Here is a 27,099-nt window from a genome sequence, read left to right on the forward strand (position 1 = left end):
CAAAAGATCTGTATGCAGAAAACTATAAGACGCTGATGAAAGTAATTAAAGACAATACAAACATATGGAGAGATATACCATGTTCTTGGATTGGAAGAATCAACACTGTGAAAATGATTCTACTACCTATAGCAATCTGCAGATTCAATGCAATCCCTGTCAAGATACCTGTGGCATATTTCACAGAACTAGAACAAAAAATTTTACAATTTGTATGGAAACACAAATGACCCCGAATACCCAAAGCAATCTTGAGAAAGAAAAATGGAGCTGGAGGAATCAGCCTCCCTGAATTCACACTATACTACAAAGAATGAAAAATGTAAAAGAATGAAATTAGAACACTCCCTAACACCATACACAAAAATAAACTCAAAATGGATTAAAGACCTAAATGTAATACTGGACACTATAAAACTCTTAGAGGAAAACCTAGGAAGAACACTCTTTGACATATATCACAGCAAGATCTTTTTTGACCCACCTCCTAGAGTAATGGAAATAAAGACAAAAATAAACAAATAGGACCTACTGAAACTTAAAAGCTTTTGCATGGCAAAGGAAACCATAAAAAGACAAAAAGACAACCCTCAGAATGGGAGAAAATATTTGCAAACAAAGCAACTGACAAAGGCTTAATCTCCAAAATATACAAGCAGCTCATGCAGCTCAATATCAAAAAACCCAAAAAACCCAATCCAAAAGTGGGCAGACGACCTAAATAGACATTTCTCCAAAGAAGATATCCAGATTGCCAACCATCACATGAAAGGATGCTCAACATCACTAATCATTAGAGAAATGCAAATCAAAACCACTATGAGGTATCACCTCACACCGGTCAGAATGGCCATCATCAAAAAAATCTACAAACAATAAATGCTGGACAGGGTGTGGAGAAAAGGGAACCCTCCTGCACTGTTAGTAGGAATATAAATTGATATAGCCACTATGGAGAACAGTATGGAGGTTCCTTAAAAAACTAAAAATAGAAGTACCATATGACCCAGCAATCCCACTACTGGGCATTATACCCTGAGAAAACCATAATTCAAAAAGAGACATGTACCACAATGTTGCACTATTTACAGCAGCACTATTTACAATACCCAGGACATGGAAGCAACCTAAGTGTCCACTGACAGATGAATGGATAAAGATGTGGCACATATGTACAATGGAATATTACTCAGCCACAAAAAGAAACAAAATTGAGTTACTTGTAGTGAGGTGGATAGACCTAGAGTCTGTCATACCGAGTGAAGTATGTCAGAAAGAGAAGAACAAATACTGTGTGCTAACACATATATATGGAACTTAAAAAAAAAAAAAAGTGATTCTTGTGAACCTAGGGGCAGGATAGGAATAAAGATGCAGGTGTAGAGAATGGACTTGAGGACATGGGGAGGGGGAAGGGTAAGCTGGGATGAAGTGAGAGAGTAGCATTGACATATATACACTATCAAATGTAAAATAGATAGCTAGTGGGAAGCAGCTACAGAGCACAGGGAGATCAGCTCAGTGGTTTTTGAACACCTAGAGGAGTGGGATAGGGAGGGTGGGAGGGAGGTATAAGAAGAAGGAGACATGGGGATATATATATATACATATAACTAATTCACTTTATTATACAGCAGAAATGAACATAACACTGTTTAGCAATTATACTTCAATAAAGATGTTAAAAAAAAGACTGAGAAAATGTACATATATACATAATGATCTCTAAATATAAGTTAAAAGGGCAAAGTATTGAAAAGGGGCTACTATATGTATAGAATAGTTGAAGGGGAGGTCTTTATTTATGTACAGCATTTTCTTATAGTAGCAAAAAATAGCTCAGGAAACTGATGGCATATGTTGTCACCTGGAGGTCTCGGGTGTGGAGAGGGAGTGACATTTTTCACTATATTTCTATCTATCTACACAGATATAAATACACAAATTAATTTTTGTTTGAATTTTGGACCACACAAATATATTATCTATTTAAATCTTACACACACTTTTGTTTATAAGTAGCAAACACTTTTAAGTAACTGTGAGCTGTTTCTACTTACAACACTTCTGACATAAAATGCATGGTGTTCTTCCAGCACCAACAAATTCTCCAACTCTTCAGCCATCAACTGGGTGTTCTACAATTCATTTTAATTCTGACACTAACTACCCAGCGTTAGCACAGACCCCATAGATTAAGGGCTCATTCTCAGGGTAGTACTGCCCCCACTTCAGACACCAATTGTATTGATAAGTTCCGGATCACCTTACTTCTGACCAACCAGTTATAAATTGGGGGTTCCCATGACTCCCTCCTCAGGTTTGATAATCTGCTAGAACAGCTCACAATACTCAGGAAAACACTTTACTTACGATTACTGGTTTATTATAAAGGGTGTAACTCAGGAATCACTCAGTCATTGGCCCCTGTCCCTTTCCTGTAGGTTAGGCAATGGCACTGAAATTTCCAACCCTCAAGTAGTGCCTTGGTCTTTCTGGCAACCAGACCCCATCCTGAAGCTATCTAGGGGCCCTCAGTCAGCAGTCATCTCATTAGCATACAAGAGACACCCTTTGGCTCCAGAGATTCTAAGGGTTTTAGGAGCTGTGTGCTAGGAACCACAGACAAAGACCAAACATATATTTATTCCATCACAGTAACACGATATCACTTTACAGAGGATGTGGCAGATTATATTTTCCAAAGGTCGCTACATCAATGTATCCCATCTCACGAGGTCTTCTTACAATATGATGCTGCCACTCCTCTTGAATCTGGGTGGGCCTGGAACCATGTGATGACTATTTGAATATCAAGGTTAAGTCATAAAAGGTGATATAGCTGCTCAAGTCTCTCTTTCTCTCTACAGACGCTTGCCCCTGGAATCTAGCTACATTGTTGTGAGGAAGTCAAGTAGCACCTTAGAAAGATTTTGTAAAGGTGTTTCCACCCCAGCCCCAACGGAGGTCCAGGTGGCAGCCAGTACCGACTGCCAGACTTGGGATTAAGTGAGCCAGCCCCCAGCCTTCAAGCCACCTCAACTGGTGTTGACTAGAGCAGAGACAAACTGTCCCCTCCCAGCTCTGCCCAAACTGCAGATTTATAAGCAAAATAAATGATACGTTGTTTTAGGCCACTAAGTTTTGGATGGTTTATTGTCACACAGCAATGAATGAATAACTAGAACAGAGGAGAAGTTGTTGGAAGTTTTTGAGAAGACCTCTGAGGCACTTTCATGAAATAAAGGCAGGGATACAGCTTGGTGTCGGGCACAGCTAGAATCAGATTGGTCACTTCCACAATTTCCTCTCTCTATATCAGTTTCTCCCCATCCGTTGGTCATTGCTGCTTCTTTTTTCCTGGATATCATTCTCTTAGGTCTTTTGGCTTCATTGGCATGGTATGCTTCCCCAATTCCCAATTCCTAACTTGGCCCTTTAAGAAGAACTAAGCCTCTTTTCTTAGTTACAGGGTTCAATATCCTATAAACAACTTTGGACCAATCAAATGTGCCTAAAGGGAGGGTCCTATAATATTTGGCCCTAGGGGCTCCTCCAGAGAATCGGGGCTATTTTCTGAGAAGAGAAAATTGCAAAACGAGTAGTCCTCACTTTTGACTTTGGGGGAACTCTTAGGAAAATAATAAATTGCTTTCTGCGTGAGTTTAAATCTCAGAATCTCAAGCAAATTGTAGGTCTAATTTTATGATGGGAATCAGTGTCAAATAGGATTAGCTGAACAGGAATTCTTCTAATGGTACCATCTTGGATCTTCAATAAAAATCATCAAGATCAATTGATTAGGGAGCCAGCAGGATGTTAATAGTTAATCAAAGGGGAGACTGTGAAGGGCAAATTTATCCAGTATGGCTTTAAATGTAAACTAATTTTATGGAGCAGCAATACATTATAGTTGTTAGAAACCTGGCCTCTGGAGCCAGATGGCTCTGCTCAATGTGGCTCCACCACTAGCATCTTTATGACATTTAGCAAGTAGTCTCTCTGTGCCTCAGTTTTCTCGTCCGAACACCGGCGCTAACAACATTTCCTGCCATACAGGGTTATTGTGGGTTTTAATAAATTACATGCTAAGCACTAATAATAGTGGCTGGCACAAAATGAGTCCTCAATGAATAATGCTTTTATATTCCAGACATCAGATCAGATATCCTGTAGAATTTATCCTAAATTAAGTCTTTGTCACTGGAACTTACAATCAAGTTAAATTCATCAAGTGTGAGCAAGTCCCAGCCAAAAGTTAGATGCTAATGGGAGATTCCTTTCTATCGCCCTTTGGTTCCTGTCTCCGTCGATATTTGGGAGTGGTGGGATGTTACGGATATGGTAGATTGGCCTTCAGCCTTAGTTCCAAACTCCTCCGCACGTGCTTAGAGTTACGCAGAGACTGACATACTGAAACCTACCTTTCCTAAACTTCCACACAGCTGGTATTCTGGGTACAGATTAACTCTTTAATCTGACGCACTTATGCAGAGTCTTTAAGGTGGACGTGAGACGGGTGCCATCTTCCTGTTGCTTTGGATCTTACTGGCAAACATCATTGTGAGGCTTTTGAGATTTTTCTGGATCCCTTCACTAGCTCCATGTGTGTTGAGAGGCAGCTGTGATGTGGAGGGCAGTGGCTGCAGCTTCTTGATCCCTGGATCGCAGTAGGTGGCAGTGGGTTTTGAGCTCAACCAACCCAAACGTCAACTCCTGAAGCCCCACATTTCCGAACGTGTCAGAGGTTGCAGCTGTCTTGGAGGGCTTGTTGCATGACGTTGTTTGGGAGTAATTCCTCCAGCCCCTACACCACTAACGGAAGCACCCAATTTCCTACACTGTATCCTTTCAGCTCCTTTTCTTGCAGCCACACTCTGACTGATTCAGACAGGAAGCCACAGAAGTTATCTTCCCCATGGTAGTCCTCTGTCAAGTGATTAATTTTTCCAACTTATTCCATGTGACCTTGCTGAGCTAATGGAGGAGAACAAGAAAAGGAGGCTGCGGGCTAAGGAGTTGGATTGCTGATAAAGGATGATTCCTCAAAAAATAACAGACAAGTTCATCATGTGCCCAAGGGAGAAAGCCATTCCTCTGCTGCTGCACTGTTACGGGAGTGCACTGGGGTCATGTAGTGAGGGTACCTGGAGTAGTCCTCAGTGTGATTGCCCCCAAAAGAATTCCAGTTGATTTTACAATTTATTGTTAGATTTTTCCACTTGAGCAGAGCTATTCGGATCTGGTTTAATCTCCTCTGCTGTGCCACCTTGAAAAACTGACTTTTTAATGCCTGTCATTTTTCATCAACACTAGCATTGGGTTCCCCAAATGTTCTCAGCCCCTTTCTTCCTTGCCACAGAGCATAGAAAGCCATACACTTACTGCCCTCCCTTCTCTCGCCCTAGCAGGGATCATATGATCCAGTTCTAGTGGAACTCTGGAGTAGCTTCTAGAAAAGCTTTTGTTTTCCTTATTTAAAAAAAAAAGATATGATTAACAGACTCCCTCCTTCCTTCTCTCCTACCTTAAAAATAAATATGGTGCCTGGAGTCATATAGCAGCCATTTTGTAAACATGAGGTGACAAGTCAATTCACCAAAGACCATAGAGGGAAAAAGACAGGAGTTAAGATCTTTGGTCACACAATTGAGTCTCTGCATTTGCCCTGAATTTCTTACCCCTGGGCTTTTCCTTAAGTGAGAATAATAAACTTCTATTTATTTAAACAAGTATTTGTAGGGTATTCTATTCCTCGTAGTCTATAAAATTTCTATACAAGGTGTTATTTATATCTCCTGGAGTTTTGTGGGGATCCAACAAGATAACTGGTGTGGCAGTACTTTGAAAAACTATAAAAAAAGAACTAATTTTAGGGCTTCCCTGGTGGCGCAGTGGTTGAGAGTCCGCCTGCCGATGCAGCGGACGCGGGGTCGTGCCCCGGTCCGGGAGGATCCCGCATGCCGTGGAGCAGCTGGGCACCTGAGCCATGGCCGCTGAGCCTGCGCGTCCAGAGCCTGTGTTCTGCGGTGGGAGGGGCCACAGCAGTGAGAGGCCCGCGTGCCCCCAAAAAAAGAAAAAGAGAACTAATTTTAAAGTCCTGTTTTTAAGGGAATCAGATGTTTTCTGTGTAGCTCAAGGTAGAGGAAATTTCAGTGAAATGATAAGTGATTGAAATAAATATGCCACATATTCCTTTCAACAACTCAGATGAAGGCTTGCTTCTCTCTTAAATTATTAATAACCCCATTTAGTACTTTCAAAGTGCTTTGCTATCATTTGATATTTAATCCTCAGAATTTCCCTAGCAGATTGTAAAATCTCATTTTACAAGGGTAGAAGTGAAAACAAGGCTTTTCAAAGACTTTCTCAGAGACATATATGCCTGTGGCAGACTCAGAACTAAAAATCAAAGAATCTAACAGTCCGGTGTCTAATTGGCTTTCTCATGTAAGTTTGATATGCAGGACATGACACAGCCCAAGGGAGCCCTAAGCCCTAAGCATTTAAGGTTTCATAGTATATGTATATTCAAACTAAGATCCAGCTAACCATGTACTTTATCCTCTTTATCCTTGTGAATAAAATGCCTTTATGCACAACATTAGAAGAGGACAAGGAAATAATATTCTCTACCAGTAATGAACTTAAGTCTATTTACACACTGCTCTATACTGTGTAATAATTTTGTGTGCCCCCCACCTTCATACGTTGGACCTAATCCCTAATGTGATGATATTTGGAAGTGGAGCATCTGTGAGGTGGTTAGGTCATGAGGGTGAAGACTTCATGAATGGGATTAGAGCCCTAAAAAGAGAGACCCCAGAGAGCTCTTTAGTCCCTTCTACCACGTGAATACAGCAAGATGGCGGTTTTTGAACCGGAAGGAGGTCTCCCTAGATACTGAATCCACTGGTGCCCTGACCTTGGGTTTTCCAGCCTCCAGAGCTATGAATTTCTGTTGTTTATAAATCACTCAGTCTATGACAGTTTGTTATAGCTACCCAAACTAAGACACACACTGAAAGCATCATCCTATCCTGGCATAAAAGAAATGAGGTCATATTACTTTGTTATTTTCCTGATGTACATTGTTATAAGCAGTAAAAAACTGTTTTACATGTTGTAAAAAACAGGGGCAAAGTAAGGAGAATATCTAACTGCCTAAACAGGAAGTGGATTCATGCTTTAAAAAGGAAGTGAAGAAAAATCATCGGTGATCAAAACTTCATTCAGAATTGTGCTGCTGAGAATCTCCCTCCACCTTCAACCCAAGAAAATGTTCTGGTAATTTTAATAATGTTATGTTCAATGAAAAGAAACTTGGCCCTTAATTAATGGTGTTATTTTCAAGAAAAAATTTATCCATATCAAAGCCTTTTATCCAAATTCCGACTTAGTAAGATTTACATGACATGAGATCAAAGAGAGGAAAAGGAAAAAAAAAAGCTCAAACAGAAATACAAAAAGGTCTTAATTAAGTCTATATTATTACTATCTTTATTTTCAAATCCAGAGATGGATGATATAGAGATTTCCTTCCCCAGCTCTACTACTTCCTAGCCATGGGACTTTGGGCAAGTGGCTCTCTCTGTGTTTAATGTCCTCAAGTGGTAAATGGACATAATGATAGTACCTACTTCATTGGGTGGTTAAGCGGATTGTATGAAATGGTATTGTAACAGTAATGTTAGCTATTAGTATTGTCTGTAAAAACCAGGAAACAATAAGCACAACTAAGTCAGGGACACCTACGACACATACTACAAAGTTGCAGGACCTATGTCAAATACATTTTGTAAAATACTAAAGGGTAGATTGTTGAGAGGTGACAAAGAGCACACTTTTGTCCAGTTCTGCTATTCCTAAGGGCAACAATGGTCACTGGATTCAAGAGGACATAGCTGAATTTGAGGAATGAAGAAGGTGGTGTTCAGCAAGAAACGGGGATGTTCCTGAGCAGAAATCCACTGTAAATGGGAGAAAATTATCACAAATTATTAACGGATTATTACTGGTCACAACAAGGAGCAGATGGCTTCCCAGAAAGCCTAAATAGTGGAACTCTGATAAACCCTCTGGATTCTTGTTGAGGCTTATGAATGTATGGGAAGAGCACACACCCTGGGAAAATGAGAATTTTGTAAGATATTTAAATCTCTGCCACCTGATGTTCTAAAGGCTGTTGTATATGTACATTTTATTTGTTAACTACCTCTTTTTCTTTTTTTTAACAAATAAGTTTTTTAAATTTTATTTTTAAATTATTGTTTTTATTACTGTTATGTTTTGGACCGTGCCGTGTGGCATGCAGGATCTTAGTTTCCCGACCAGGGATTGAACCCGTGCCCCCTGTCATGGATGCATGGAGTCCTAACTACTTGACCGCCAGGGAAGTCCCTGTTAACTACCCCTTCTGCAACAGTTTTATGATAATTAGAACAGGGGAGTGAGGTAACAATCTTGCCTATTTTAGAAAACAGATATTTTCAGGATGTAGCGTAATTGGATTGGGGGAGAGATAGGAAAATGAAGCCAGAGAAGTCAAGTGCTTGAAACTGGAAGAATTAAACTGGGTAAACTCCAGGAAAGAAATGTGCATAACATACTTGTCAGGCCAACCCTGACTTCTAAATATTGTTACTGCCAAGAGCACTGAGCACAGGGCAGGGCCCTTCACCAAGTGTCCTCAGTGTTCCAAGAGCACCTCTAGTGTTTCCTGTCTGCCTCCCAGGTGGCTCAGTCTCTCGTGAGTAAGCTACACTGAAAGGGGAAATACAATGAAAGAAGGGTGAGGAAGAGAAGACAACAAGGAAAAAGAGGGAACCAATGAAGAATACAGAGGAGCAAGGGAAAGTTAAGAAGGGAAAGAGAAAGGAAAAGAAGGAAGAAAGTGAGATAATATGGAGAAGAAAGAGATGAAAGCATGAGAATGGGACAAGCATGGAATCACAGAGACATCACTAGGATGCTTGGACTGGAGTGTTGAGCTAGAATCGGACACAGGAATGGAGAGAGGAGACACTGTGTCAGGAGGAACTTCTTGAGAGTAGAGGAGGTAGGAGAAAATGAGGTTAGAGGAATAAGAAAACACTGTGTGTTATCCTAGATGTCTGGATTAATAATCATCTTTATGTCTATTGTGTCAAAGCTCTTAGTGACATTGTGGGCAGAACCACATCCAATACTGTTTCAGAATAATGATGGCTTTTGGTGAAGCAGAGTGTATGAAGGGGAGGAGAAATTGCATGAATGATGAAGGAAGAGATAGGAAGCCAGTCCTGCAAGACACCACAGGGAGACACTAATGCTGAACCCCTGGAAATGAAAGTGATGCAATGCCTGTGAAAATTAGCAGGATGTTTACTATCTTTCTGCACAATTTAAAAAAAAAAGAAAAAAAAAATGATAGCACTGGCTACACACAACTGTTTCTTAAAGAAGAACATATTGGCGTCCAATTTATCTGAGACTGGGTGTCGCCTTGAGAATCTGGCATGTGTGTTATTACTTACATGGGATGTTCCATACCAGTTATTTTACCAGTTTTAAACCAGGCTTTGGCACTTTTTCATTTGTATATTTGCTCCTTTTACTTTATGAGATGAGTCATTTATTACTCTATCAATTCATACATCTATCAAGATATCTCTTGGACCAGTCGTTCTCAAACTATAATGAGCATCAGAACCATCTGGAGGGCTTGTTAAACATAGATTTCTGGGCTCAACCCCTTCAGAGTTTCTTACGTATGCAGTGGTCTGGAGTGGAAGAACTTTCATTTCTAACAAGTTTCCAGGCCATGCTGGTCCAGACCTTGCTTAGAGAACCACAGTATTTGATAAATAATAGAGTGTTCCTACTGGGTGCAAATTCTATTACTGCAGAGATATTAAAATACAAGATTGTATTTCCAAGGATGGAACTTTTAGAGTTCAGAAAAACTGTGAGAAGCATTACTATACAAAACTATCAATTATATTATTTTATCAATAGTAAAATCAAAGAGTTCTATGACTTTTTTCAGGAAAGTTTCTGAATTTGTGACTTTCTCTGATTAGATGACTCACTTGAAATTCTGGCCTTCCCACTGTAGTTTCCTCAATTTTAAAACCTCACACTTAAGAGTTGTGAAGGAAGTATTACACCTGAAACTAACACAATATTGTAAACCAATTATACTTCAATTAAAACCAAAAAGTTGTAAAGAAAAATTTCTCCTCTTCTTCACATGATCCCATCTTGGCCCAGAGAGAAGGACGCATTCACCAATATTTCTGTCCTCTCAGAATAGTTCTGGTGAGAAAGCTTGTGCCCCTCCCTCCACCTGCTGTGGACAGAGCGTGATACTCACTGGGCCATATTGGTTGTGAGGACTGTGCCCATAAAAAGAAGAGGGGGCCACCTTAATCTCTGTGACCCCCCCTGGGCTCTCAGGTGCAAACAGGCTTACCTGCACTTCTGTGGCCAAACAGTAAGCCCACCTGGGTAGCGCCCTTCCATGGGCATCAGTCCCTGCTGGAGACATTACACAGTGTAGCCTGGTCCTTGCAGCTGACTGGGTAAGTGGACACAGAGTCCTATCTGCAACCTGGACACAGCCCCAGGGTAAATGTGCAGATCCTAGATCTAAGAAAACTTCAGGTCAAAGCTGTAGTCTCCAACATGTTTTAGCAGAAGCCCTGCTAAACCATTCATACAATTGGCTATCTGTTCTTTAAGTGTTTGCTTTATCAGTCAGCACTCTGAAGGGGAGCAGAATAGGATTTTAGATCTAAAAGACCTCTAAAATAGGCTGGGAAGCAAGTATATACATAAGATGGGCATGTGGGCAGCAAAAGGCAACCTAGGGAGACTGAGGATCTCAGTGTAAGACTCAGTGGTCAGCTTGGGCTGGGGCAGCTCACAGTGGTTTATTGTACAGCCATAGCTGGTACATAAGGCACGGGATGCTCAGAAGCAGAATTCTGGTTAAATGCCACCTCAAAACATGTGGTCTTCACCCTGTGAGGCCTTTTTAGACATTTGTAGAAACAATGATTGCTACTTTCATAGTGTCTTTTTTCTCCATATAGTGCTTGGGGCACAGGACACTAATGTGTTCATTCTGACCTCCAGTTTGGTAGCATCAGGCCTGAGTAGAAGCTCCAGATGAGTTCCAAATCTTACAAATAGTCTCTTGGGCTCATAAGGCTCCATTATAGGATTTTGGAAATATACAACCTCTACCTTTGGGTGGTAAATTGGCTCTGAAATGGGTATTTTAGCAATTCTGCTCATCGGTGTGGATTTATCCCAACTACAGCTTCAACCATGGAAGGGTAGTGCAACAGGCAAAGAGGAATATGGAATTTCTCCAAAGGAGCTATGTCACATTTTTAAGCTGGAGTAGAGTTCAAAAGAAAACCAACCTCATTATGAACCAAAGGCTAGTAGGAACAATTTCAAGATTTCCTTCCAGGAAACTCTTTCATTTGGAATTTGGTTTGCTTAGCGATATATTGAGGAAAGAAAACTGGAAAGAGGTTTGATCTTAAAATGAAAACATCAATGAGAAAATGTAAAAGCAAAATGAAGGCATACACGCTGAGAGTATAGATAGAGATGGAGAATGAACTTTTACCTGTGAAGAAAGGTTGAATTCTTGAAAAACGATGTAACTGGGAAAAAGGGAAATATTTTAGTTGTTACTCAATCAAGGAGTTTGGGGAGCTCATGAAACCAAGTAAAGGAAATGAGATTGAGAGAGCTAACTGGGTTAATTCTCCCAGTGAGAGCCCAGATAGAGAATACTGTTGAGAGTGAAACTTTCCCTTCCTCCCCTCCCCTGCCTCCCCATCCCTTCCCTTCTCTTCTCTTCTTTTCCTTTCCCATTCTTTTCTCATCCTCTTCCTTCATATTTTAAAAAAACATTTTAATTACAGAAATTTCCTAACAAACACAAAAGAAGAGAGAATAATATGATGAACCTCCATGTGTTCATCTCTCAGCTCCAGCAGTTATAAACATATGGTCATTCTCATTTCATCTATACCTCTCCATTCCTCCCCCAGCCCCTTATCCCCTGCTGGATTATTTTAAAGTTAATTTCAGACACCATATAATTTCATTTGTATTGTCTTAAAGAAATAAGGATTTAAAAAGCAAAATTTAACCACAAGGTTCTTTCATATCTAAAAATATTGATAATAATTCTAGGAGCTAATAACCTATTATAGCAAAGTTTCAGGATACAATGTTAATATGCAAAAGTCAATTGCTGTCCTACACACAAACAATGAACAGGTGAAATTTGAAATAAAAAATGCAATATCATTAACATTAGCACCCCCCACTAAAAGAACTACTTAGGTATAAATCTAAAAAAAAAATGTATAAGACCTATATGAAGAGAACTATAAAACTCTGATGAATAAAATCAAAGAAGAACTAAATAAATGGAGATATATTCCATGTTCATGAGTGGGAAGACTCAATATTGTCAAGATGTCAGTTCTTCCCAACTTGATCTGTAGATTTAACCAAAATTCCAGCAAGTTATTTAATGGATATGGCCATGCTCATTCTAAAGTTAATATGGAGAGGAAAAAGTCCCAGAATAGCCAAAACAGTACTGAAGGAAAGGAACAAAGTTGGGGAACTGACACTACCCAACCCAACTTCAACACTTGCTGTAAAGCTACAGTAATCAAGATGGTTTGATATTGTACAATATGGGGAATATAGCCAATATTTTATAATAACTATAAATGGAGTATAACCTTTAAAAATTCTGAATCACTATATTGTAAACCTATAACTTACATAATATAGTACAGAAACTATACTTCAATTAAAAAAAATAATTTGGTATTGGCAAATAACAGATTAATAGAACAGAACATAAAGCCCAGAAAGGCCGCTCATAAATATAGTCAACTGATTTTTTCTTGAAGTTATAACTCACATTTTTATTAATAATATTTATTCATTTTAACAATATTTCTAAGTTTCAAGCCATGTAATTTTTTGGTTTTATGTTCAAATGTAGACTTTTCACTCATACCTTCCGAGATGAGCTGCATAAATCAGTTGTTAAAAATACTAGATTCATCTGCTCTGACAATATTCCCTGCTAATCTAGTCATTTAAAGATTTAGCTTAACTTCTAAAACTAAAACATACTGCACCTTTCTTTGTGAAATAAGAACTAGCCATTTTATTCAAGAGTACTGATGTCCGACTATAGATAATTTTGTTACAAAATTGCCATTATTTAGAAACAAGACCAATAAGTCAAGGACAATCATTAAGTCCTACAACAGAAGTGTGAATTAATAAATGTAACTGAGAACCACTAAGCCAATGAATAATGACCATATCATATACTTCGCTCAGTTGTTTTAAAAATCATTCAGCTGTACTTGTGACTGACAGATGCCACTAGCATGACGTCAGGCCCAATATGCATACATAATAACTTTGGTTGAACACATAATTATTATAAAGTTATTAAATACATAATAACTTTTACTGTGTCCATGTGCAGAAAACAGTTACCATGGCAGGCCTGACACTGTTCTCTTTAGAAAGGCCTGCTTACAAGGCTGGCCCTTAGCTGGCATCAGAACCTGGATTTGGGGAGCATTCCCGCCATTCCCTAATGATGAGAGCTGCTCACTGCGCCTAAACTGTCTGGGTAAACCACGTGGTTTGTGTTCAATACCTGCTTTCCTTCTGGGAGTCTGGAATTTTGGTACATGCTATGCAGAGGCTGCCACGTGACCGACTCCCAGTTAAAAGTCTGAGGACTGAATCTCAAACGAGTTCCCCCGGAGACAACAGTTCACACGTTGTCACAATTCAACCATGGTGGAATTAAGCTCACTTGAGTGACTCTACCAGGAGAGAGCTCTAGGAAGCTTGCACCTGGTTTCCTCTAGACTTTGTCCCATGTGCCTTTTCCCTTTGCTGGTTTTGCTCTAATAAATCTTAGCCATCAGTATGACTATATGCTTAGTACTATGAGCATATGAAAAGTTGCTCCATGTCATATGTCATCAGGGAAATGCAAATTAAAACAGCAATGAGATACTACACACTTATTAGCATGGTCAAAATTTGGAACACTGACAACACCAAATGCTGAGGAGAATGTGGAGTAATAGGAACTCTCATTTATTGTTGGTGCAGCTACTTTGGAAGACAGTTTGGCAGTTTTTTAGAAAACTAAACATATTTTTACCATATGATCCAGCAATCCTGCTTCTTGATATTTATCCAAAGAAGGTGAAAACTTATGTCACACGAAAACTTGCACATGGATGCTTATAGCAGCTTCGTTCATAATTGTCAAAACTTGGAAGCACCAAGATGTCCTTCAGTAGGTGAATAAATAAATAAACCGTGGTACATCCAGACAATGGAATATTATTCAGTGCGAAAAAGAAATAAGCTATCAAGCCATGAAAAGACATGGAGGAATCTTAAGTGCATATTAGTAAGTGAAAGAAGCCAACTGTATGAGCCAACTATATGACATTATAGGAAAAGCAAAATTATGGAGATAATAAAAAGATCAGTGATTGCTAGTGAGGGGCAGGGGGTGAGGAGAGGGGAAATATGAATAGGCAGAGAACAGAGGATTTTTAGAGCAGTGAAAAAATTCTGTATGATATTATAATGATGGATATATGCCATCATACATTTGTCCAAACCCGTGGAATGGACAACTCCATAAGTGAACATTAAGGTAAACTATGGACTTTGGGTGATTATGATGTGGGTGACTATGATGTGTCAATGTAGGTTCATACTTGGTAAAAATTATACCATTCTGATGAGCGATGTTGATAATAGGGAGGCTATGCCTGTGTGTGGGCAAACTATATATCTCTGCACCTTCCTTTTAATTTTTTTGTAACACCTAAAACTGTTCTAAAAACTGTCTTTAAAAATATTAACAATAATTCCCTCATATTATGTGTATATTATTATCCATATATTCATGGACATTTCATGGAAGTGCTGTATTGGGTGGTTGCAGAAAAATTGGGTACGGGGACTTCCCTGGTGGTGCAGTGGTTAAGAATCCACCTGCCAATGCAGGGGACACGGGTTTGAGCCCTGGTCCGGGAAGATCCCACATGCTGCGGAGCAACTAAGCCCGTGAGCCACAACTATTGAGCCTGCGCTCTAGAGCCTGCAAGCCACAACTAATGAAGCCCACACGCCTAGAGCCTGTGCTCCAAAACAAGAGAAGCCACCACAATGAGAAGTCCGCACACTGCAACAAAGAGTAGCCCCCGCTCGCCACAACTAGAGAAAGCCCACACGCAGCAACGAAGACCCAATGTAGCCAAAAACAAATAATTTTTTTTAAAAAGAAAGAAAAAGTGGACAACATTTATGATAGAAGGACTGGAAAGATTAGCAGAGAATACATTAAACATTGTTTGATGAGTCCGAAGGTAACATAGTCATTTCAGGTGGCAAACTCATATGGCCATTGTCTGGGGGAAGATGTCCAAGAAAATCATAGGGTTAGGACTCTGAGCAAAGATTTAGGGAAGATGAGGTACAGTGAAGGTGAGCCTGGTAGGTTTAAAAGAGATCAATTCCAGGCCAGGGTCAGGTGCTAGGCTGATGGAAGGTACTTATGGGTAGAATTATCAAGCTTGGGATGGTGAAGGTAATTGGATATGTTTGAACAGTGAACACATTTGGCTGACCCAGAACTGACTGATTTCATGTAGGGGATCCCAGAACAACTGTCTGGTTTAAAAAAAAAAAAAACTCAGGAACTCTGATCCAGCAATAAGTGCTACCCAGGAGGAAAGAAAATTCAAAGCTCTGCTGAGCCTGCAGAGTTCATGGAAGAAGAGAAGGAAATGGAACATTAGGGGATATTAAACTGCTGTAGGAAAAGATGAAGCTGAATGAATAGTTCTGCTACCAATGATGTGGGAAGAGAGACGTTCAAGGTCTGAAAAGTCCAAAAGCCAAGGAAAGGCAAGGTTTGGGGGGAAAGGACGTGAAAAAGAACACAATGGTGCTTATTTAGAACTATCCACAGAGAATTCAGTTAGGGGTGTACTGAGGATAATTCTTTAAATGAGGCCATCCCTCAAGTGATAAGAGGGAACTGCATCTATAAGATATGGTTCCTTAGATTAAGGTTAAAGGAATTCCAGCTCCAAATCTGCTCCAGCACAGGCGAAAATCCTTTTGAGTTTCTACTGGGGATGCAGAAATAGAGAAGGAAAGAGGTTGACTTTACATAGAATGTTAGGTCATGAATGTGCTTAGAAGGGGATGGAGGCAGTATCACTAGACAGAGTTCAGGCTCTGAGAGGAACTGGATCCTCCAAAAGCAGCAATCAAGAAGGAAATAAAAATATAGTTAATTTTTTTTATTGTGGAAATTTTGAATTACACATAAAAATAGAATAGTATAACATTCCCATTATGCAGTCACAGCAACCATAAAATTATTGCCATTCTTACTTTAACTATTCCTTCACATGATTTTATGGTGGAGTACATGAAAGGTCCAGATGTTTATTATTTCATTAATAAATAGTTAAGAGGTTTTCAACATACAGGACAGACACAGAGCGGACCAATGAAGCCTTGGGTTAACCCAGAGTACTAGACTAGAGGTGTCACCCCTGCACATTTCAAAGTTTTAGAAGAAGATACCATTTTATTTTATTTTTAAATTTTTTTATTGAACTATAGTTGATTTAAAATATTGTGTTAGTTTCAGGTGCACAGCAAAGTGATAAATTATATATATATATGTGATATCTATCTACATATATATATATATATACACTCTTTTTCAGATTCTTTTCCATTATAGATTATTATAAGATACTGAATCTAGTTCCCTATGCTATACAGGAAATCCTTGTTGTTTATCTATTTTATGTATAGTAGTGTATATCTGTTAATGCCAAATTCTCAATTTATCCCTCCCTACCCTTTCCCCTTTGGTAACCGTAAGTCTGCTTTCTATGTTTATGAGTCTGTTTCTGTTTTTAAATAAATTAATTTGTACTGTTTTTTAGATTCCCCATATAAGCAATATCATATGATATTTGTCTTTCTCTGTCTGACTTACTTCACTCAATATGACAGTCCCTAGGTCCATCCATGTTGCTGCAAACGGCATTATTCCATTCTTTTTTATAGCTGAGTAATATTCCATTGTGTATATATACCACATCTTCTTTATCATTCATCTCTTGATGGACACTTAGGTTGCTTCCATGTCTTGACTATTGTAAATAGTGCTGTTATAAACATAGGGGTGCATGTATCTTTTTGAATTTGAGTTTTCATCTTTTCTGGATATATGCCTAGGAGTGGTATTGCTGGGTCTTATGGTTATTCTATTTTTAGTTTTTTAAAGGAATCTCCATACTGTTTTCCATAGTGGCTGTACCAATTTACATTCCCACCAACAGTTTAGGAATGTTCCCTTTTCCGTACACCTTCTCCAACATTTATTATTTGTAGACTTTTTGAAGATGGCCATTCTGACTGGTGTGAGGTGATACCTCATTGTAATTTTGATTTGCATTGCTTTAATAATTAGTGATGTTGAGTATCTTTTCATGTGTCTGTTGGCCATCTGTATGTCTTCTTTGGAGAAATGCCTATTTAGGTCTTCTGCCCATTTTTTGATTGGGTTGTTTGTTTTTTTGATATTGAGTTATTTGAATTGTTTGTATATTTTGTAAATTAATCCCTTGTCAGTTGCATCATTTGCAAATATTTTCTCCCAGTCTGTAGGCTGTCTTTTTATTTTGCTTATGGTTTCCTTTGCTGTGCAAAAGCTTGTAAGTTTGATTAGGTCCCATTTCTTTATTTTTACTTTTACTTCTTTGGCCTTGGGAGACTGAGTTAAGAAAATATTGCTATGATTTATGTCAGAGAACGTTTTGCCTATATTCTCTTCTAGGAGTTTTATAGTGTCATGTCTTATATTTAAGTCTTTAAGTCATTTTGGGTTTATTTTTGTGTATGGTATGAGGGCGTGTTCTAACTTCACTGATTTACATGAGGCTATCTAACTTTCCCAGCACTACTTGCTGAAGAGACTGTCTTTTCTCCATTGTGTAGTCTTGCCTCCTTTGTCAAAACTTAATTGACCATAGGTGTGTGGGTTTATTTTTGTTCCATTGATCTATATGTCTGTTTTTGTGCCAGTATCATGCTGTTTTGATTGCTTTAGCTTTGAAGTATAGTCTGAAGTCTGGGAGGATTATGTCTCCAGCTTTGTTCTTTTTCCTCAGGATTGCTTTGGCAATTCTGGGTCTTTTGCGGTTCCATACAAATTTTTGGATTATTTGTTCTGGTTCTGTGAAAAATGTCAATGGGTAATTTGATAAGGATTGCATTAAATTGGTAGATTACTTTGGATAGTATGGCCATTTTAGCAATATTAATTCTTCCAATCCAAGAGCATGGGATATCTTTCCATTTCTTTGAGTCATCTTCTATTTCGTTTATGAATGTTTTATAGTTCTCAGCATATAGGTCTTTCACTTCCTTCGTTAGGTTTATTCCTAGTTTTTTGTGTGTTTTTTTGACGTGATTTTAAACAGGATTTTTTTTTACTTTCTCTTTCTGATATTTCATTGTTAGTGTAAAGAAATGCAACAGATTTCTGTATATTAGTCTTGTATCTTGGTACCTTGCTGAATTCATTTATTAGTTCTAATAGTTTTTGTGTGGAGTCTTTAGGGTTTTCTATATAAAGTATCAAGTCATCTGCATATAATGACAATTTTACCTCTTCTCTTCCAATTTGGATACCTCTTATTAATCTTGTCTGATTGCTGTGGCTAGGACTTCCAATACTATGTTGAATAGTAGTGGTGAGAGTGGTCTCCTTGGCTTGTTCCAGAATTTAGTGGGAAGGCTTTCAGTTTTTCTTTGTTGAGTATTATATTGGCTGTGAGTTTGTAATAAATGGCTTTGATTATGTTGAGATATATTCCCTCTATACCCTCTTTGGTGAGAGTTTTTATCATGAATGAACGTTGAATTTTATCAATTGCTTTTTCTGCAAGAAGATAGCATTTTAAATGCCTCTCTCTAATGGTGAGACAATATATCCAAGTGAATCTTCCCATCGTTGCAGGAAACACGGTATGACCATTAATGGGCAATTTCTCCCTTGTGGGTTTAAATTTGCTGGAAATGGCCTCTGGACCACATGCCCAGATTGATGTCTGTCAGTTAGCCTGAAACCAAAATATTTTATCTATAACTGTGTTTTCTTCATGTGCCTGTCTTTCCCTAGGATAAAACTCTCAGCAATGTTCTGCAGATAACAAAAATACAGAACCAGACTGTACTGTCAAAAAACTCTGGACAGATAATTTTGCTTGGGATAATGCTCTGGTGGCACAGGAGTTGCTTGCTTGTATTTTCTAAACTTTGTTAGAATAAGTCTGGTGCTGTGATTCTCAGGCACAGCAGAATGCATGAGTAATTTGTAATTGGGTAAATTCAGCTTTGTAGCTGCTGAAGAAGCTATAATTATTCCAGTGCTTCAGAGATGGTGCAAAACACTGCAGCTGCTAAAAGAAAGCTGGCCACATCAGAGTGAGATGAATCCATTAAAACCAGAAAGAGACAGAAAAAAAAAATTGAATTTAGTTTACAAGAAGGGGAATTTGATTTAGAATATTAGTACTTTCTCTCATAATTTAACAATCAAATAATTAATATTCAAATTTGGGGTATTTGAGTGTTGTTTGTATGATTTTTTTTGAGTAGTTTTATGCTGGCACATGGAACTTTTATACTTTTTTTAAGCTGTGAGTTGCACAATGTGGATCAACACAACTTACCAAAAAAAAAAAGAATTGTATAGGAGTGAGTTTTCTTCCTTTGGTGTGTGGTGGAGTTAAGGCAAATTTAATGAGTTCTTATCCTTCCTCACAGGTTTTGGGAGCAATAGTTAGACCACTCAACACACTGTCCCAGGTGTATTCAAAAGAAGCATCCTCTTGAACACAGGAGCATGATTGCTTAGGTACAGTGCTGATTTCCATTCTGGAGTGGGTCAGTCTGCTCCTGGTTGATCACACGCCTGGCAGTGAAGTCTAACAAATACCTGGGGAGAGTTTATGGGGAACATTTCTGCTCCTATCACCACATTTCCACACTGGTTCATGCAGGAGAAAACTTCTACCTATGCTTCTGACCTTTTGCAAGTGCCATGAAGGAGCTGCTGCTTCACTCTTGATCCCTTGGAACAAGAATGTTCAGTGGGTGATCTAGGCATCACCCATGGGCTGGGCCACACCTTATTAGAGGGGAGTTTCCTGGGCTTAGGAGCAGAGAAGTCTGAACCGTTTCTTTCTCTGACTACTACAGTCAAGGTGAGCCCAGAAGGTTAAGGGGTGGTTGAAGCCCTAACATTCTTTCTTTCTTTTTCCTGCTGTGTCTCTGCAGGAGACCTCCTTAAAACAGGCTGAGTGCATGGATGTGGATTCTGCTCTGCTGATAAGGTCTTACATCATTAGGTGTGTCTCTGAACGTGCTCTCCTCAGCCTCTTTGTAGATTTGGGATGAGGTGGGAGACTTGTGGTCTAAGCCACCTTCTCAAACATAGTTCACAAAAATTTTATATTTCGGATGTGACTGTTTTGTTCAGTTATTTGTTTTGTGTGTATTCTCCTTTGGTTAAGATGGTGGCAGGGAGGAGCTGTGAGGTTAGGCTGCTCATGGAGCCTAACAATTCCAGCAGAACAATTCCATTTTTCACATGGAGATGAATCTAGCTATTATAGTAGATTTTGGTGGAATCCAATACTGTTTCTATCTCAAATTGCTGACAACCAATTGATTCTGCTCTTTCCAAATTCAATATTTCTTAATTAGAGTGCCTTAACAGACAAGGTTTAAGTTGAAAGTAGAGTTAGAAAGGCATTTTTGTTTTAAAAAAAAGATTCTTCATTTAACATTTAAAAACTTATATAATTTATAGTCCCTCAATTTTGAAGCCCAAAGGTACTGAAGAAAAATTCTTCTTTTAACAAGGATACTAAGAGTGAATAAATATTCAAAGTTATCTATTCTTTTAAAAGTAATTTCGTTGAAGAATCTGGGAACCTGGAAGACCTGCTGTAACGTAATGTTCTCTGTTACGGCTTAATTGAGATTTATAAGCCCTGATGATATTTTGGGGACTAGTTCTTCCACCACCCAGTGTCTAAGAGACATTTCTGTCAAAATCTGCTTGGCATTTATGTACTTCACTTCAGGAAAATATTTCCAAGTTTATACAACTTCATGTTGTTGGGAACTCTGTCTTCTCTCCTCCTATGTACATTTCTCTAACTGGAGAAATATGCAGAGACCAGGGAGAGGTGAGGGGCATGGTGCCTTTCTTCGTTAGTTTATATAAAATTTTAATAATTTAATGGAGAAGTGATAGGGCAAACTATCAATATATTTCAGCTAATGAGGTCAGAGTTATTAGTTTGTAAGACACAGAAGAGAAGTTATATCCTAAGAGGAATGTGAATTTATCTTGTAGACACTTAGGAGATCAAAGGAATGAATTTTCTCAGGTCTTTGATCACAGAAACTTTGCATTAAAAGTATCAGTAGATGCAGCTTGGAGTGTCAGTTCTCCATCTCATCTTCCCTGTCCTTGGCTCCAGAGCTCATACTTCTTTCCGGCTCTGAAGTCTCCATCTGGGGTTGTGGGGAGGTTTCAGCCACTGTGGCCAGCCTGCACTGACCCTGCCTCGTGAAGAACTGACTGAACAAAATGAAAAGGCAGTGAGTGAAATTTTTCTCACAACTTACCCTTCAGTATGTTCAAGACAGAAGAGGGGACCAATGGACCGAAGCTTGTTACTTTTTCTTTAACTTTTTAAAAACTGAGATATAATTGACAGGTAACATTTATTATTTCTTACAGTGGTACCCTCTACAAAAGAAAAAGGGTGATATGCTATGGATAGAAGTCTAGGAACAAAGAAAGAGAAGAGGCAGAATTAGGAATCAAGGGATATTCATCTGGGACCCTCGTCACTCTGAGGCTTTAGCTGTGAGGCCCTTTGATGGCACAGGGATGACATGTCTAGATCACAGGCAAAATGCCAGCCTTGCCTCTCTTCAGCTCTGTACAGCTTTGGGACCCTTCAATGAAGCAATGCTTAAATTAAAAAAAGTGGGATCCAGTATATGTTTGCTGGGACAAAGCCAGCAAGTGGCATCTGGTGCAAGTGTAAGGCGATTCCCCTTTTCTCTGGTCATCACTGGTTTGGGGTCCTCATTATGTACTTGTGTACATCAAGGATGAACAATCTAGAGATAAGACCTCACCTTGGAAAACAGTAAGGTCTGTACCCCAGTTTTCCTTCCTCAGAGCATGGCTGGAACTTGGTGGGGCAGAAGAAGGACGAGATCCTCATTCATGCACACGTGTTTCTATATATGACTTGTTTAATGAAATTACACAAGCCCTCTCATTCTCACTAGTCTTCAGTGAACTTTATTTCACTTTGCCGCCATAATGAAGAGCAGTGGAAAAAACATGCCCTTGGGGGTCATGTCCTGGGTTCATGGTCCTTGGTCCCATAGACTCAGAGTCTGAAGAGGAAAACCAGGTATTAGGCAGTGAATGTCTTTGGGACTTAATACTGTCCAAGTGTTTACATGGAATTTAACTTTCTGTGAAATTTTTGAACTTTCATTTCTCTGTGGGAATCTACTAATGGGAGCAGTTCATATTGTTCAAATCAGGGACATTTTTATGCTAACATGTGACTTTTGGAGGGTAGGGAAAGCTAAGATGTGTTAAAAGATAAACTGAAGCACATTAACATTTTCAAGAGTTCATTTGGGCATGCGTCTATTCAAACTGGGGCAGCACCAAACTGAAAGTGATTAGCATCACTCCACCAACAGAAGCTTAGAGAGAAGTTTTTGTAGAAAAGATAGGGAAACAAAGCAAGGGCAGTATCTGATTTGCTGTAGCGTTCATGGTTGCCTTATTTGGGAAATCTTAGTTGGCCGTTTGTGATTGGTTGTTCTTAAATTTCATTTTCTTGGATTTGAGCACATTGACTCTGGCTTAGGTTTGGTTTGCTTGCATAGGTGACCAAGGCATTAGCGTCACCCCAGTCTAATAGTTGCCTCATGTAATTACTTTAACACATGGATTTATGGCAAGTTTGAAAATAGAATAGGGGGTGAATCTTCAGTTTAGTGCATTGTGTGACCTTCAAGTAAACTTAATTACAGTCCGGTCCTGGTCTATTTTAGAACCTTTGGGGGCAAAATATGAAACTGCCATCTCACTGGTCTCAGAGAGGGATATGTGTCAGGAGAAAGGCCAAGTGAATGAGGAAATAGGATCTTCCTCTAACCCAGGGCCTGAATTGACTTAAGTATTTTCCGTTAAGCCCGATGGTTGAGAGAGAACTAAGACTGGTCAGAGTGGGGGCTCTAGGGAACAGGGAAGAGGAACCCTCAGCATCTCTCCTCACCCCAGGAAAGTTTCCCTTCTCAATCCTCTGAGCCCACAATCTCCACTGTCCTCTCCAAGAGCAAGGAACTCTCAAATGATTGGCTAGATTATGAAACACAGTCTATGGGTTCTAACTGGTCACATTCACTAAGGGTGGGGTTATTATGCTACACCAAGTTATTTGGCTTGGAAGTCTCTTCTCTTCAAGTTTTTCCTTCCATGAGACTAGATGGGCAAGCTGAGTCAGGGGAATTTCACTGCATAAGCTCGGCCATCCTGTTTTTCTCTTTACTTCCTTCCTCTTACTGGCATGTTGTATCTTTCAGCAAGAACCTTTGACTCAGTGGCCAATAGGTGTTAAGATCTGAATTAAGGGACAATCAAGAATTCTTCTTTGGGAGTATTTAAGTTTTGTATTTAAGTTTTGAGATCCCAACTTCGTCAGAGCCCTAGTACTAAGGTTTATGTCACCAGCTAATAAAATATTGCCTTAATTTTTAATAGATATTCTTCTTTTTGTGGATATCTCCCTCAGGAATCTCATAAAGAGCAGTCATTTTTGATAGTACAGGATTTGTAAATTTGGAGAACCTTGGCTATTAGGGTGACCAGTTGTGCTGGTTTGCCTGTGACTGAGGAGTTTCTGGGATACAGGACTTTCAGTCCTAAAACCACAAAAGTCTCTAACAAGGCAAGGTGAATTGATCATCCCAGCTAAAATGCCATCTTAGTGCCACTAAACCCTGTGTGTGAATTTAACCCTTACTGGCTGTGCAACCTTGGATATATTACCAACCCTCTCTGAGCCTTAAGTGCCTCACATGTAGAGTTTTTATGACTATTACATTAAATTAAATTTCCCAGCATATTTCCTGGTTTATAGTAGATACCAAAGTAATATGTGCTTCTACTTAGTTTTCTTATTTTTCTTGGTACCTAAGAATATTAAATGATATTCTGAGAAGAAAACACAAGATAGGAGGAATTGAAATACTTTTCTGAATGGAAGAATTGGAAAAGTTTCCTAAACCCCCTTTTCTTTTCAGCTTCCCATCCTAATGTTAAACAGTATCAGGACTGGACAATAGAATGGTGAATGTATTCCATTCCTGGAGTGAACCAGGGGCCACATGTTCAAATGACTGTAGGGGTCATGCAGGGAACATAAATGAGTGAAATAGAATGAATGGGACTTGTGGCAAACAGGAACCCCCTCAGCCTTCACAGGTTGTGGCCACATGGGAAGAGGGTCCAGTGTGCCAGATCTTACCAGTTTTTTTCTAGAGAAACCATGTGTCTGATATTTTTATGTGAAATATACCTTTTTTCATATGTTGACATCAAGTTTAGGACTTTTAAAAACAGTGTATTAGCCAATCAAAACATTCCATAGGTCTTTAATACTCTCACTGAGTTGCTTCATTGGGTAAGAGCGTGAAATTGGATGTCGTAATAAGACAACCGAAGAAAGTTTATTCTGGCCAGATGGAATAATCATCATTATTAAAAGGAAACCAAAGTAATTAAATGGTGACTGAAAAGAAAAAGAAAAAAAAGATAGGAAATTGCCACGTTTTGAAGTTGGGTTATCTTGTAAATCTAACAACTCAAGACTAAACCTGTGGGGTTGCAAAACTGTAAAGGTAGAACCTGCTAGCAAAGCTTCATGAAATGCTTGCAAGCATTATCTGACAGATTTCAAAACAGTTTGAATATTAGTCATCATGGATATGTCTGCCAAAAAGGGTAGTGTGTTAAAAGAACATCTGCAACCCACATAAATACCCCCTGCTGACTTAAACTCAGGAAATCAGCTTCAAAAGTTGCAGAAGGCAAAGAAGCTGAAACAGCAGAATTTTATATTAAGTGGTAGATAGACTTTCTCTGTGGGTAAAACTGTTATTGAGGAGCTAGTTTAGCCCCCAATATATCATGTGTTTGACCTCTAGCTTTTGGTGACAAGATATTCTGAGGCTCTATTTGGACTCATCCTACTCAATGAATCACTTACACCATATAAACTGAATACTAATTCCGTCAAGTATGGGTATACTAGATGATTATTACAACCCCTGAGTTATAATAATATCATGAAATGATGAAGAACCTCACTTAACCCTGTATCTAAATGTATCATAAGACCAATAAGGCAAACGAATCATAACAATTACTAAGAAAACAGCAGAGCCTATGGTAGCGTTATCTTGATCTTTTTCAAAAAGCATAAGAATCTTAATTCAAACAGAACTAACCTGCCAAATGCAAGATGATCTGAAGAATCATCACTGTCTGTGCCCTGGAATTCTGGAAACTTCATTGTTGGTGGCAGACTATTCCTCAGTGAACCACATTGTTTTGCATATAGGACAGAGGAGGTTTGTGATCTGTGGCAGATTCTGTGGGTCCTGAATGTCTGGACCAGGAGCTTTACAAAGAGAAATCCACAAATGTGGCATTACTGGGAATGGCTGTATGGTTCCTTCCTTCAAAGACACGTCTTTAGTTTCTTTTCTTTTTTGACTCAACATATAAAAACAGCACACAGCTGTAGAGATAGGATAAAATTCTTTTTGTCTTGTGCTTTCATTTATTCTTGTTAAAAGAAAAGCAATTGATTCAGAGTTTAAACACTGCTCTTGTGACTACCAGTTATATAAAACCAGAGGGACATTCATAGACAAAATTATTTCTTGCTTCTAAACTTAAAAAAAAAAAATCCTTGTGAAATCATTTTCAGTCTGTCCCCATCACATTGCTAGGCTTTGGTTGGAAAGGAAAAATCTCGCATGTGAGTGAGGTTATGATTCAGGAATTGGCTTTTTGAATTTAGAAAATGTTGGTGATGTAAGGTGATCTGCTTTATTATTAATCTACAATTCACCTGTTATGCAGCTTAAGAAGACTTGTTCTAAACGATAAGATCATGACTCAAGATCTCAGAATGACTGATAGCAGGTTTGTCCGATATGAAAGTTAATTTCATGGAATGAATCATTTAAAGACAGTAAGAGTTGATGATGAAACCACACTCTGGAGTTTGAAAAGAGACGAGGCTGCTTTAAGAGAGAAACAGGAAGTTGTAACTAGAAGCCATCTGAATACTAAGCCAAGGCAGAATGCTCATGAAGTAGCAACTTAAGTGGCTGTGTTATCCTGAAATCCTCAGGCAGCCAGACCGTCTTAGGCAAACCTTGATAAAACAGTCCTTATCCAGGTTTTTATCTAAGGAATCCCGAGTAGACTGGAGAATGGAGAGACAGCAAAGGTTCATGTCAGAGAGGGACGAGTATCAGTTTCAACATCAGGGAGCGGTGGAGCTGCTTGTCTTTAATTTTTTGCTCATCCTTACCATTTTGACAATCTGGTTATTTAAAAATCATCGATTTCGCTTCTTGCATGAAACCGGAGGAGCGATGGTGTACGGTGAGTGCAGAAACTGTAGGATTGATGTGAAACTTGTTGCTTGGGCGTAATTAGAGACTTGTGCTCAGATGGCAAAGTACTGAAACTGGAGAAAACATGCTGATTGAAATGTCATTAGCTTGATGAAAGGTGCTGCAGCATAATGAATGCTCATCTCTATCCAGATGAGCTGCCAAAATTTGCCTTGTCAC

At 38.9% G+C, this 27,099-nt stretch overlaps 1 protein-coding gene across 10 annotated transcripts in view; it reads left to right on the top strand.

Moving 5' to 3' along the window:
* The window catches only part of SLC9A9 (solute carrier family 9 member A9), a 656,685-nt gene that overhangs the window by 91,901 nt on the left and 537,685 nt on the right, over positions 1–27,099 (top strand). For 4 of the 10 annotated variants that reach the window (XR_007477387.1, XR_007477389.1, XR_007477388.1 and 1 more), the window contains exon 1: positions 26,555–26,908. The exons of 5 other annotated variants lie outside the window; for them this stretch is intronic. Coding sequence is in view for 2 of the 5 variants with exons in the window: in XM_049709807.1 (XP_049565764.1) it covers positions 26,734–26,908 (175 nt within the window). In the remaining 3 variants the exon portion in view is untranslated. Of the gene's footprint in view, positions 1–26,553; positions 26,909–27,099 lie in introns of those variants that run through there. One more of the 10 variants, XM_049709813.1, reaches the window with a different exon arrangement.

The sequence above is a fragment of the Orcinus orca genome, chromosome 5 (genome assembly GCF_937001465.1).
Source record: "Orcinus orca chromosome 5, mOrcOrc1.1, whole genome shotgun sequence".
Lineage (NCBI taxonomy): Eukaryota > Metazoa > Chordata > Mammalia > Artiodactyla > Delphinidae > Orcinus > Orcinus orca.